Source organism: Calonectris borealis, chromosome 3, assembly GCF_964195595.1.
Source record: "Calonectris borealis chromosome 3, bCalBor7.hap1.2, whole genome shotgun sequence".
Taxonomy (NCBI): domain Eukaryota; kingdom Metazoa; phylum Chordata; class Aves; order Procellariiformes; family Procellariidae; genus Calonectris; species Calonectris borealis.
Window position 1 is genome coordinate 73,185,269 of NC_134314.1, and position 12,132 is coordinate 73,197,400.

A 12,132-nucleotide genomic window follows, 5' to 3' on the forward strand; every position below is an offset into this window, starting at 1 on the left:
ACGAGAATTAGCTGAAAATACCCTTGGAGTTGAGAGTGACTTGCAGAATTGCTGTTAGCAGCTTAATACAGGGCCCCAGAGGTATTGGCTGCTGTACAATAATAACGCTACTGCGGCGTGCAACAGAGCTGTTGTAAGGCTTGCAGTATGGCAGACTACGATAGCATCCAGCTTTTTGAATATGTTCAGTGTTGTATTCTGCTGTACATAATTATGAAAAAAAAGATGTTCCTCACAACTGAAGTTCAAATGATGCATAAAGCATATAAAATATCACTGATTTGGTATCACATCTGAAGGATTACAAAACGGCACAGCAGACTTGATGAGGAACTCCAGAATGCTGTATAGTAAAAACCTGGCAGATGGCTTTAGCAGGCAAACTGCAATAACACAGGTGAAAGTTTGACCAAGCCATTGCTGCCAATGCTCGTAAGTCCATCTGACAGAACCTCTGACAGCTGCTTTGAAAAAAAAATGCAGCAGAAAATCAGGTTGAAAAAGTAGGAAGGTGCTTGTGAGAAAGTCCCTTACTGCGCTGCAGTGACTGGACAGATAGTCCCATCCTCTGAAATGACAACATAGCTATGTATGTCAGTCGTTAGCTCGTTTTACAAGTAACCTCTGAACTTTTTATTGCACAGTCGTTTAGGTCTCAAGTGAAATACGATAAAGGAAGCACATATGTGCTCTTGTTTGATTTAACGCACTATTTGGGAGAAAAAAATTATTGTTGTACTTCTGTACAGGCAGGAATCTGACGGAGGAGAGTATCACTCGCAAATATTTAAAAACAAATGTAGACCAGAGACGATTCGTGGCTGTAGAAGTCATTGATTTTGAGAAAATAAAAGCTGGCGACCTTACAAAGACGACACAAACGCGTAGCGCTCGGGGCAGGCGGCGGCAAAGCCGACGGGTGCGCACACTGGAACGCGCGCTTCGTTCGTTCTTCCTTCCTCTCCCGGACCCGATTCTGCAAATAACGCCCGGGCGATGCGCGCCGGGGTAGCGGCTCGCTGTCAGTGTCGGCGAGGCCCGAGCTTGCAGCGGCAGGGCAGGGCAGGGCAGGGCAGGGCACCCCCCGCCGCGGCCGCTCCTCCGGCCCCTGCGGGGCCTCGCGCCGTCATCCCAGGACGGGGACGCAGCCCCCGCGCCCGCGTCCCGCGGCTGCCGGTTAGCGAACGGCCGGGGCTGATGAGGCGCGGCCCGCCCCGGCCTGTCCGCCTGGGTAAACGCCGGCAGCTGGCGCCCTGCAGCTGCTACATACGGCGGGGCCGGGCAGGCCGCCGCCCTGCTCCCCGGCCATGCCCGACCCCGACCCCGGCCCCGGCCCCAGCCCCGGCCCCAGCCCGCCCGGGCGCGCTCACGCACGCTGCCGCGCCCCAAGCCTGTCCCTCCGCGCTCGCCGTCGCGCCGCAGCCAATCAGCAGGCGCGTCGCGGGGCAGGCGGCAGCGGCAGGAGCCGGCGCGCGGCGGGGGCGGCCATGGAGGACGTGTGCGCCAGGTTCGTGTCGCAGAAGATCAGCAAGACGCGCTGGCGGCCCCTGCCCGCCGCCGCGCTCCAGCCCCCCGACCTCTTCGCCACCGGCTCCTGGGACAACGAGGTAGCGGGCGGGCGGGCCCGGAGGCGCGGCGCGTCCTTCCCGCCGGGGCGTGGGAGCGGCGGCGGCGCCCCCCGGGCCCCCTCGGCCCCCGCCACTTGGCGCGGGAGAGCGGGGCCGGAGCGTGCCGTGAGCGCGGCCCGTCCCGGCAGTGCCGGCGTCCGCTCGACTCTGCCTTGCTCGCGTCCCTAAGGAAGCCGGGGGGCCGCCCCGCTGCTCGGCAGGGTTATCCCGCCGGGCGAGCGCTTCCCTCCTGCCTGCGGCGGCTCCCTGCGGAGTGGAGCGCGGCCTGCAGCCTACTGCGTCCCCCGGCTGTAGCGAGAAGGCCGTGACATCTAGGCTGGCTTATCGTTACGTACTCTCAAAAGCATTTTCGAGTAAAACTAGTGGTGTCCTTTCCGTACAGGATAACAGGATCTCCATTTGGTCTGTTGGAGATCTTGGAAATGTGGGCCTCAATGGTGAATATCAAGGAGAACCTCAGCTGCTGTGTGACATCAGGCATAACGGTGATGTTATGGACATGCAGGTAAAATAGCTGTGTTTAATAGATCCGTGTTTTTTAAGGGCTTGTTACTTAGGTGAAATTAAGTGATAGTGAGCTCTCAAAATGCTGAGATTGACAAAAAAAAAACTTATGAAGAAGAAGGGCAAAACCAACCAGTATCAGCTTGTGGGTTTGGGGGTATTTTTTACTATACCTACCAATAATTTAGGTTACTCTAAAATCAAAATTATAATCTTGGTACTGACATCAGCTAATAACATGCTTATTATCTCTCTTTAGTTTTTGGATCAAGAGAGAATCGTGGTTGCCTCATCAACAGGAACTGTAACTGTATTCCGTCATCATCAAAATAACCAGGTAAGTAACTTGTACTGGCTTTAAGCTGCTATTCTGTGTAACACAGGTCACTTTGATCTTAGCATAAGATTTCTCAAAACTAATAAAGCAAGAAAATCTGCATACAAAATAAATTTTTTGAAGTCTGTTAGAAAAAGCTTTGGCTTTATACATACAAAGAAAGAAAAAAGCATTTTGCACACATACTACATAAATTAGATTCCAGAGCCAAATAGACTGGGGTATCCGTTAGTATATATCTATAACCAAATAGTCCATTCATTGAAAACATACTTTAAGAGGTTAGATTGTTTTGGGGGAGTGGGTATTAATGGACTTGCACCTGCCTTATTAGAGTTTTTGCATTCTTGAACTACATGAGTCATGTTGAATTTCTTCTCAAAAGTGTCATGTGAGGGAAGATATGTGAACTCTGTAGTCTTTTGCTTTGATTATAAATCATTGAAAATAAATGCGTAATGACTTTTTTATATATTCACAATGACACAATAAAGACTAATATATGTTAATAGTTTGTGGTACCTAAAATAAACTAAATTCCTTGCAATCGAAATCTAAATCTGACCTTATATTTTGTAGAGGCCTCAGCTCTTTTCCCCTGGCCTAGGGAAAGATTGAAAGGATAAGTCTAGTGAAAAGCATTTCACAGTTCATAAATAGATTGTGTTCTTTCTGATTTCTAACTCCTGTGAAAAAGGTGGTTCAGAGAAGAAATAATCAATATTTCATTGAAGGGTTGTGTGCTCAAGAGTTGAGGAAAATTTAGAGCTCTGATTCTTATTTGTATAGGAGAATCTCATTCCTGTGAGGTAGTGTGGCTTTCCTGGAGCTTGTTTCTGGTTTCATGAGTATTCTGGAAGCTTTGGTCTATCAGGATCATTGCTTACCAGCAGAATTTTGTGTCTGATTACTATTTAGACCTTATCTGCCAACCAGCGGTGGGAGAAAGCCCATTATCATGTGGATCAAGACGCATCTTGTGGTGGAGCAGCGTGTACCGGAGTGATCTGCAACAACCCAGAAATTGTCACTGTTGGAGAAGATGGTAGAATAAATCTCTTCAGAGCTGACCAAAAGGATGCAGTAAGAACTATAGGTATGTCAAATAACTGTTGAAATTAGTTTAGTTTGGAGTGGTTTGTTTGGTTTTTAGCTTCTCAAATGATAACCAAAAAGAAAAAGGAAGTTGGTTGAGAATTAAATATTCCAGGTTGAATGAGTTTGTTCCAGATTATTCCTATATTCCTCCAGACTTCAGAAACCTGAAGTGTATTTCAGATGCATTTCCATGTTCATTCAGATATTTGGAAGTTAATGTTTTAACTGATGGAGAAGTTTCAAGCCTAACATTCTCCGTAGGCTTCTGATTCATCTAGGATTGTTAAATGCTATGACAGTATACATTGTATTGTGTCCCAAGTTCTTCATGACTGGAGGTCAGTGAAATGGTCATTTCAATTCGCTATTTGTACTAAGATTAACCCTCATGGTGTTCATATTCAAAAACACCTATTTCTCTGTGTCTAAAGGAACACCAAGAACCAGAAACCACTGTTTGTACCCTGTTCTTCTGCCAGATATCATGGCTTACACTGATCATTTCTCCCTTAGTGAAAAAGCTCCATATTTCCTAGAGTAATAGAACATGTGATAGAGTAAGATGTTTGTGAAAGGTGTCAAAACTTGGTTATTCTCAACTCTTCTATCATGCTAGTCTCATGGAAATAGTATATAAGTTTGTAGCACCTGTTGGAAATGAAACCTAAAAGCAGAAATAATTTAAAGGACAGTAACACCATATTTGATAGTGGCATTATTAAACTGGGACTGTCTCCCTGAAACTTCAGTTTGACACAGCAGCCGTGTTTCTCCTCAAGCAAAATTTTGCCTCTAACGGATAAAGGAGTTTACACAGTGATAAGCCAATTAAGGAGGGAAGTGGTCTGGGATTTCTAGAGGGGGTACTTATGTGTTCATGGCTGTGTATATAAACACAAGATAAATCCTATTAATTGCATACAGTCTTTTAGTGAAGCTCCTTGAGAATTCCTGTAGGGAACCTTTCTATGCTTTTAAAAAAAAAAAAAAAAGGGTAGCAGGGAATGAGGCAGATTTTATTAGCACATGCCCACAAAACACAGTAACTTCCCCTTTGAGGGGCGAAAACATTAACTAGTTTAAAAGGATTATTTTATTTTTAAATTTTTACTTATATATCCAGATATTAACCCAGAGTGTTCTGGTACAAGTTTAATAGAGTAGAATGTTTTGCTGACTCACAGGAAGCAGATGTCCACAAAAAAAATCTGTATTTTTCTCTGGGCAATTGCTCAGATGCTTACATACAGATTTAATAATGTGCAGGATGCAAGTTGTTAGTTTTCTTAGTGCTCACTTGATAGTACTATGTAAAAATGGTTGCTTTGTAGTGATAGCATCAGCCAGCGTTATGCTGCAGTAAGACTTTGCATTGAGATTTGCTGGCGCATAAACGTTTAAGAAATCACATGTGAATTAACTCAGAAATGTCCTTTTGGAAATGGGAAGGGAAATGTTAAAATGGGAATGGTCCATAAATAAGTCAGTCGCACCTATGACCCGGTAAGTGAAGCTTACCTGGAGTTATGTGGAAGGGACTAGCATGAACTCATTGACTAGAGATTGTTTTACAGTAACAGTTGGAGAGGGGGAGAGAACTTGGAAGACGCTTTCAAGTTCTTCAGAATGGAATCCTACAGTGTAAGCAATGCTTTGTACTGGTTCCCAATTCAACGATGTCTTGACATTTCCCAGGCACTGAGCTGAACCCTCAGCATGCTTTAACATGAAGATAGAACTCTTGCACCTCATGAAATATTTGTAAAGGAGTACCTTTTTGTTATTGTTTAATGGATTTGAGAGTATAATACAAAGTTGATATGTTTATAGTCAATCGTGGTAGGAAAAAATCTCCAAAGTCAGAGATGATGTAAAAATCTTTTGGAGCCAAAAGACGTATCATTGCTAAATCACTTACTGTTATTCTGTAAAAATCATTTAGAACTTCAGTATTCGGTAATCTAACATTGCTTTTTAAAGGTGTTTTGGTGTTTGGGTTTTTTTTTTCTTCCCCTGGGCTTTCATTTAAATAGTAGGCAGAAAAGAAAACTCATTCAAATATCTGTAACCAGGCATCAATGTAACTTGTCTGTCTCAGTATCAGAAAAGGTTTGCATCTTATGCAGCAAAAAATTCACTTGTATTTTCAGTATGGCCTTACACAAAGAATTCTAAAACACTTGAGATGAATGTAGACTTAACAATATTACCCCATCATAATCAAGATGAAAAGTTTATATACAATAACAATCAAAATACAAGAATATGGTGTCTGTGTTATTCTCTCCTAAACCCTCAAAAGTTTCACCTCAGTGCTGTGAAGTGTTTGACATTGTAAATTATTCTAATCAAAAGAAGCACTGGAGAAAATGACCTGAAAAAAGAGCTTTGTCATTTAGTTATTAAGATAAACAAGCAAAGCATAATTCTGGTTTGGCTTTAGGGACAGGGATGAATATCACATTGACAGTTCTTGGAAAAGGTCTAAAGAAAGTTGGTGAATTAAGTGCTTCTGTATACAACTGCTTAATGTTCTCAGCCAGAGTTACTGTTTCTTGTGTTCAAAAGAACTGCATTATGAAAAGCTCCATAGCTTGCCTCATGTCAGTAGATGCAGAGCATATAAAGAAAACTCTTATGAAAACCATGGACCTGCCTAAATTGATTCTTCTTCTGAGGAACTATAGAAAGAAATCTTGTGGATCAACAAGTAGTTCTGTAAGCACTGGAGCTCATTAAATACAGCTTCTTACAGATTTGTCTCAGTAGTGTTTGATACAGGAAGCAAGGGCTCCTTTTTCACAGGGTACCCTTGCAACACTTAAAATTTCACATGACACTGGTCTGTCTCTGCCCCTGAAAATGGAGAGAGGTTGTAACCTGCCTGTTTAAGCAGCTGTGTTCTGTTTCCTAAAAAGAGTTATTTCGTTGTAATTACATGGAGACTAGCATTCTGTAGGTTTACCTGAATGCTTTCCTCATCTCTTTTGCAGACAATGCAGACAGCAGTACGCTCCATGCAGTGACTTTCCTTCGCACAACTGAGATCCTGACAGTAAATTCAATTGGACAGTTAAAAATATGGGACCTCAGACAGCAAAGAAATGAGCCATCTCAAATATTCTCTTTGTAAGACCTTCGGTTTTTTACATATTTACTGAGAAGCATGTCCTGCTTTTATGTAATCTGATTTAAATCTTTCCTGATACCTTCTTGATAATGGGATGATAAATGATTGATTTTTTTTTTTTTAGAAGGTTTTTAACTTCTTTGGTATTTAAATAAGCAAAAGCAGACTCTGCTTAATGGCTGAATTACTATTGTGGTTAAGCATTGTATTTAGGCGGTCTGTTTTATGATTTAACTCTTGAAGGACTATTGCACCTGTACACTTGCTCTTTTTTAAGGAAAAAAAAAAACCCTCACCCAAAACTCTTCTCTCTTTCCCTAATTAAATATAGTTTACATCTGTTTTTCTCCACTGGCCTAATATAAAGTTTCTGGCATTTGAATGATAATTTTGTGCCTTATACGGTATTGTGATGAAACAAACTGAGCTAGATTAAATCCTGTTGTCTGTGGAATAATTCCCATTGCTGTTAATAGGCTGTGGTTGAGGTACCTGGTTTTCTTAGTGCCCAGTCTCCCTTTGTAACTCTTAGTATATGTTGAAACAGTAATTACAACATGAATTTCAGAGTAACCTTCTTATTATTGTAGGTATACTTAGAGCATTATCTGTATGCAAGGTTTTCTCACCCCCGTAAAGCTGTCAGATACCGTGTAGATGCCTGTATACAGCGCACAGAACCTGATGCTCATCCAATTGTAGCTTCATGTTATTGCCATACCTCTAATTTCCAGTAGGTGTCATGCGGCTTCAGCCTGTAGTGACCAGATGCTGCAGGAATTGAGGCTGCAGTCGACACCGTTACCTCGTTCGTCCCTGCTCCTACGGATTAAGAAGGAGAAAATAGAAGCTGAATAAAGAATTCATGTTTGTTTCTTTGTTTGTTTTTCTTCTCCTTTGCAGGACAGGTGACAGAGTTCCACTGCACTGTGTGGACAGGCATCCCAATCAGCAGCATATTGTGGCCACAGGGGGCCAGGATGGGATGCTGAGTATATGGGACATCAGGCAGGGTACTATGCCAGTGTCCCTGCTAAATGCTCATGAAGCAGAAAGTAAGTATCTGAAATGGAGGGGGGAGAAGAAGGTGGCATTTTAGAAAAGTTTCTAATTTCTGTAAAAAAAAAAAAAAAAAGAGGTGTTGTAGGTATGATAGAAAACAATCGCATGGTTGCTACTTAATGTGTCTTCATCCAGTTGGCTTCAGTTTGTTCCTTCTCTGTATATGAGACTGTTCTTAGCTAAAAGCCAACTCTATCTAAACTAAAACTAGAATTAGTAAGCAGTTCTTTAATGAGTCATTAGATGCATTTAATCAGAATGGCTGTGTTTCTAGAAGGATAGGTATATTAATAGTCATAGAAATTGATGCTGTGGTATGCAGGGATAGTAAAGCAAGAATGCAGTTACTAACAAACTTGAAAACGTGAGGAAGGAGGGGAAACTGAAGATAGTACAGATCCATTGGATGCCTCCACAATGCTGAAACAGCTCACTTTGCTGGTAACTTTATATGAACAAGATAGCAATTCATTTTGTGCTGAAAATTTCTTGACTTGATGCCACAATTGTATTTAAGGAGTGAAAATATTTCTTGAGATGTTAAGTTTTACTGATTTAAATATCTTTTCCACAGTTGTGGTATTTAGACACAAAATAATAATGTGTGTGCTGGGAAGGAATGCATGCTGTGTGCAGATTTAAACTTAATAGTAGGAAAGATGGCATGAGAAAGTATTCAGAATGCCTGAATTCAGATAAGATTTTAACCTTTAACAATTTTCACAGTACTGAAAATGCAACAAAATAGAGTCTCTCTCTTGTTTGGGGGTTTGTTGGGTTTTTTTTCCCCTCTCCCAGGGGAGGGAAAACTGCAATAAATAACTAAGGGTGGGGTTTTGGGTCTGCTACCCACATACACTTAAGAATGGAAGGTTTTGGTGGGGGCCTGGGTTCTTGTAAGTACATGTCCATATCGTACTAGCCAAAGTGCACTGAGCGAAGTACTTAATACTTGTTCTGAGGTGGTTTTGTTTTGGTTTTGGTTTGATACTTCCAGTGTGGGAAGTTCACTTCCATCCCTCCAATCCCGATCACTTATTTACGTGTTCTGAAGATGGATCTCTTTGGCACTGGGATACTTCCACAGACGTATCTGAAAAACCATCCTTTTTTCATCAAGGTAAGGATGTTTGAAGTCAGTTTGCACTGAATTTGTCAGTTTGCAACGTTTTAAAGTCGAGTTCTCACATGACCCAATTAATAACACAATCCTAATAGAGAAAATTAAAAGCTGGTTTCTTTTCTTAGAAAGAAAGCCCTGATAGGCACTTCAGGAAAACTACGTATAAGGATAACAGTTGTGTGAGGTTTTTGTGGTCTAGTTTGGGGGGGGGGGTGTGGGTATGGTGTTTTGGTTTTTTTGTTGGTATTTTTTTTTAATCTGCTGTACTCTGTCCAATGTATGTGGGGGCACATCTAGTATTTCAAAGATAGATCACGTTCACTTAAAAATCATCTGTATATAGAAAAGACATGAAGACAGACTAAATAACGCATTACTATCTGAGTCTTTGTGTATCTTGAGATACACAAAACGTTATAATACCAAAATAATTGATACCTTAATAGGATAGTGGAATTATGAATTTACTATTCAAGGTCATTATTGGAACTTTCAACGAATGAAACTGGATCCCTTTGTATCTTGGCAGGATTTTAATTAAAAAGATACGATACTGACAATATAAACATTTATTTTCACATTCTAGTCACAAAGACTACTTAATTGCTTGCCACTTCAGACTAAACAGTGGGGAAACTTTCAGATGTCATCTGCTGCCTTTGGCCTCAAAGTTGCCATTCAAAGCTCAGGTCTATATAGGGAAACAATAGGATAACCGATTCAAGTTGCACTCTGCATGTTTTCAGGTATATTAAATATAAACCCTTTAGCACCACTTCAGCCACTTGTTAATTTTATGCTGAATGATAGTTCCCAAACTGCAAGACCAGTTTGAATGTAAAATGTTGTGTGGAAAAAAACTCCAAGTCAAATCCAGGTATATCACTTGCTGCAGAGTAAGTAGGAAGAAAGGACGGTAGAGAATGAGTGTTATTAAAGCAAAGCTGATGTCCCAAATATAGCAAGACACTGTATAAACAGACTTTTGTTCTTAGGTCTGTCCTCGCTTTAGTCTCTGGCTAGAAAAACTTGTAGATACTTGCACCGTTTGTTCAGCGAGATGAGTTCATAGCTGTACTGGCCTATTTGTCTTACTGAGGACAGAGCTGGTAGCAGGTTTCTGTAATCTCTTCAAGTACTTGATTTTTTTTTTTTTAAGCTATTTTTTCCTTTTTTTACCAAAGACACAACAACATCTGTTAACTAATCTGAAAACTGACTTAAATGTAAAATGATAGTACCATTATGTCTCTCCCGTACCTACTATGTTTCTCCAAATTCTGAGAATATATAAACTAAATTGGAACTTATTTCCCTCTTTCCCTCTCTTTGTTTCAGGAGGAAGAAGTACTACCTATTTTTCCCACAATACCATTAATCAGTCTGTAGTAAGTGCCTGGCTAAGCAACGATCCTACCAAAGACCGCATGGAAATCACAAACTTAATTCCAAATCAGACTTTGTCTGTGAATAGTTTAGATATTTTAGGACCATGCCTAGTATATGGTACTGATGCAGAGGCTATTTACGTGAACAGACAACTTTTTGCATGAAAGAGCTCCAGTATCCCTTTGAAGTACTGATAACCTTGAACTACTGGGAAATGTCAGGTTCATTTTTAATGATACTCATTAGTCTGTTATGGGAGAGAGGCCTACAGCTTTGTCCTGGTACTGCAGAAGAAATGTAAGGTACCTCAGATTCTGACAGCTGTCACTCGTTATTGAAGCTCCGGGATGGGTAACGGAGCAAGCTTACACATAAGCTTGTTCTCATTTCTTCCTCAATGCCTCTTTGGTTTTGGTAAGCAGGAAGGTAGTTACTAGCGCAAGATATTTGCTGTAAATTGATGTCCGTAATATACACATGCATACAAAGTGAAAAAAGGTAAACCCCCAATTTTTTATTTTTTTTCCCAGTAATACTATTCTTCAAGTATTAATTCTAAGGCCAGACTATGGGGTTCTTCGAAATTCTTTTTATGTCACCTGAGAGAGAGGGGGTTTTTTAATCTGAGGGGTTTTTTTATATATTTAAGGGATATAACTTTTTATGTTAGTTCATGAGAATTAGAAAGGAAAACTGTTAAGCTGTGAAATGTGAAAGGCTCTATAAGAATCTTAGCATTTTAATAACATTATTTTGGATTATTTACAGCTTCATCGTGGATGCTGCATGTTAAAACTTGATAATGTGCTGGTAACTCTCAACAAAAAAGTGTCTTTTATAGTTAAGAGGTCATAATTGACAGATGTGTTGGCTGTGTTTTCAGGTGTGAGAATAAGACTTTCTAAACTTGAGACACAGCCTTTGTCACTATCAAAATTTCACATCTGGTCTGTTGCAACCTTTGAAAAGTTAAATTTTATGATTAGTGTTGTACCTACCTTTTGTTGCAGAGGACCCTTTCTCTTTTAATAAAAATTTTTGCACAAGAATACTGGTCTGACTTACTAAATTAGTTCGAATAGATGTACTTGTAGTCATCTTTGCCGGAACGTAAATAACCATAAGGTACTTGGACTGATCCTGGGGCTACAATCTGAAGGATGGAGGGAAACCTCAGGATTTGGGCAGCAGCGGATTAAGTTACAAGGTTTTACACAGCATGTTCCATCAAAACCACTTTAGAGCATATTTGACGTCCACGTCAGCGAGAACAGCCTTCTTGATCTCTTGTGATAAGAGTACGTTACCTGATCTGGATTTCTTGTGTGTCTGGCTGGAGGAGACGGACGGTGTGCCGGGGAGAGGGCTGGCCTCCCTTCGTACAGGAGTGTATGGAGTTGTCAAGGGGCTCGTTAGAGTGTCTTAAATTTTGCTTCCCAATTTATTTGAAATGCAACACTCTGCCTGAAAAGAAAAACGGTCGAGATGCATCTCTGAGTGATAATGGATCCTGGCGACATACACGTGTTGGTCCGTAACAAGTCCTTCGTTCAGGCATTAATTGGATCACGGAGGCTCGGCAAACTTTTTTCCCCATTAGGAAGTCGGTATTTATCCATCGAGCTCGGTACTGCCACGGACGAAAAAAGCAGTGCCTGAAACCTGGCAGCAGCGGGGGGTATCTGTTTTCTGTGGTTCCCTCCCGGTCCCCCGAGCAGGAGCAGGCCTGCTCAGGCTAGCGGCACGCCGCTGCCGCCGAGGCAGGGGCAGGCCCGCTGAGCTCCCGCCCGGGGCGGGGGCGGGCGGCGGCCGCCGCGCTCCATCCGGGCCGGGGCTGCGAGGGGAGCGCCAGGCGCGCAAG

The 12,132-nt window shown here is 41.8% G+C and overlaps 1 protein-coding gene and 1 long non-coding RNA gene across 4 annotated transcripts; one reads left to right on the top strand and one right to left on the bottom strand.

Moving 5' to 3' along the window:
- The first annotated feature begins 1,446 nt into the window (after positions 1-1,446).
- On the top strand, positions 1,447-11,320 carry NUP43 (nucleoporin 43). The gene is made up of 8 exons (XM_075146183.1): positions 1,447-1,607; positions 2,011-2,133; positions 2,392-2,469; positions 3,388-3,565; positions 6,561-6,696; positions 7,601-7,752; positions 8,757-8,879; positions 10,221-11,320. The coding sequence occupies exons 1-8, from the start codon at positions 1,488-1,490 to the stop codon at positions 10,433-10,435; spliced, it is 1,125 nt and encodes a 374-aa protein (XP_075002284.1). The 5' UTR covers positions 1,447-1,487; the 3' UTR covers positions 10,436-11,320.
- On the bottom strand, positions 3,171-12,100 carry LOC142080556 (uncharacterized). 3 transcript variants are annotated; one of them, XR_012673031.1, is made up of 4 exons: positions 11,579-12,100; positions 7,419-7,519; positions 6,533-6,616; positions 3,171-3,499 (listed from the first exon to the last, which is right to left on the bottom strand). It is a non-coding gene; the product is annotated as an uncharacterized LOC142080556 (long non-coding RNA). The 3 variants fall into 3 exon arrangements; XR_012673029.1 differs by having other exon boundaries at positions 3,171-6,423; XR_012673030.1 differs by lacking the exon at positions 6,533-6,616.
- Positions 12,101-12,132: the final 32 nt, after the last annotated feature.

Bases quoted from the DNA above. Each gene is read 5' to 3' on its own strand.
- NUP43 (XM_075146183.1), top strand. From the start codon at position 1,488: ATGGAGGACGTGTGCGCCAGGTTCGTGTCGCAGAAGATCAGCAAGACG. The intron at 6,697-7,600 runs GTAAGACCTTCG...TCTCCTTTGCAG, and splicing joins CCATCTCAAATATTCTCTTT to GACAGGTGACAGAGTTCCAC. The intron at 7,753-8,756 runs GTAAGTATCTGA...TGATACTTCCAG, and splicing joins AAATGCTCATGAAGCAGAAA to TGTGGGAAGTTCACTTCCAT.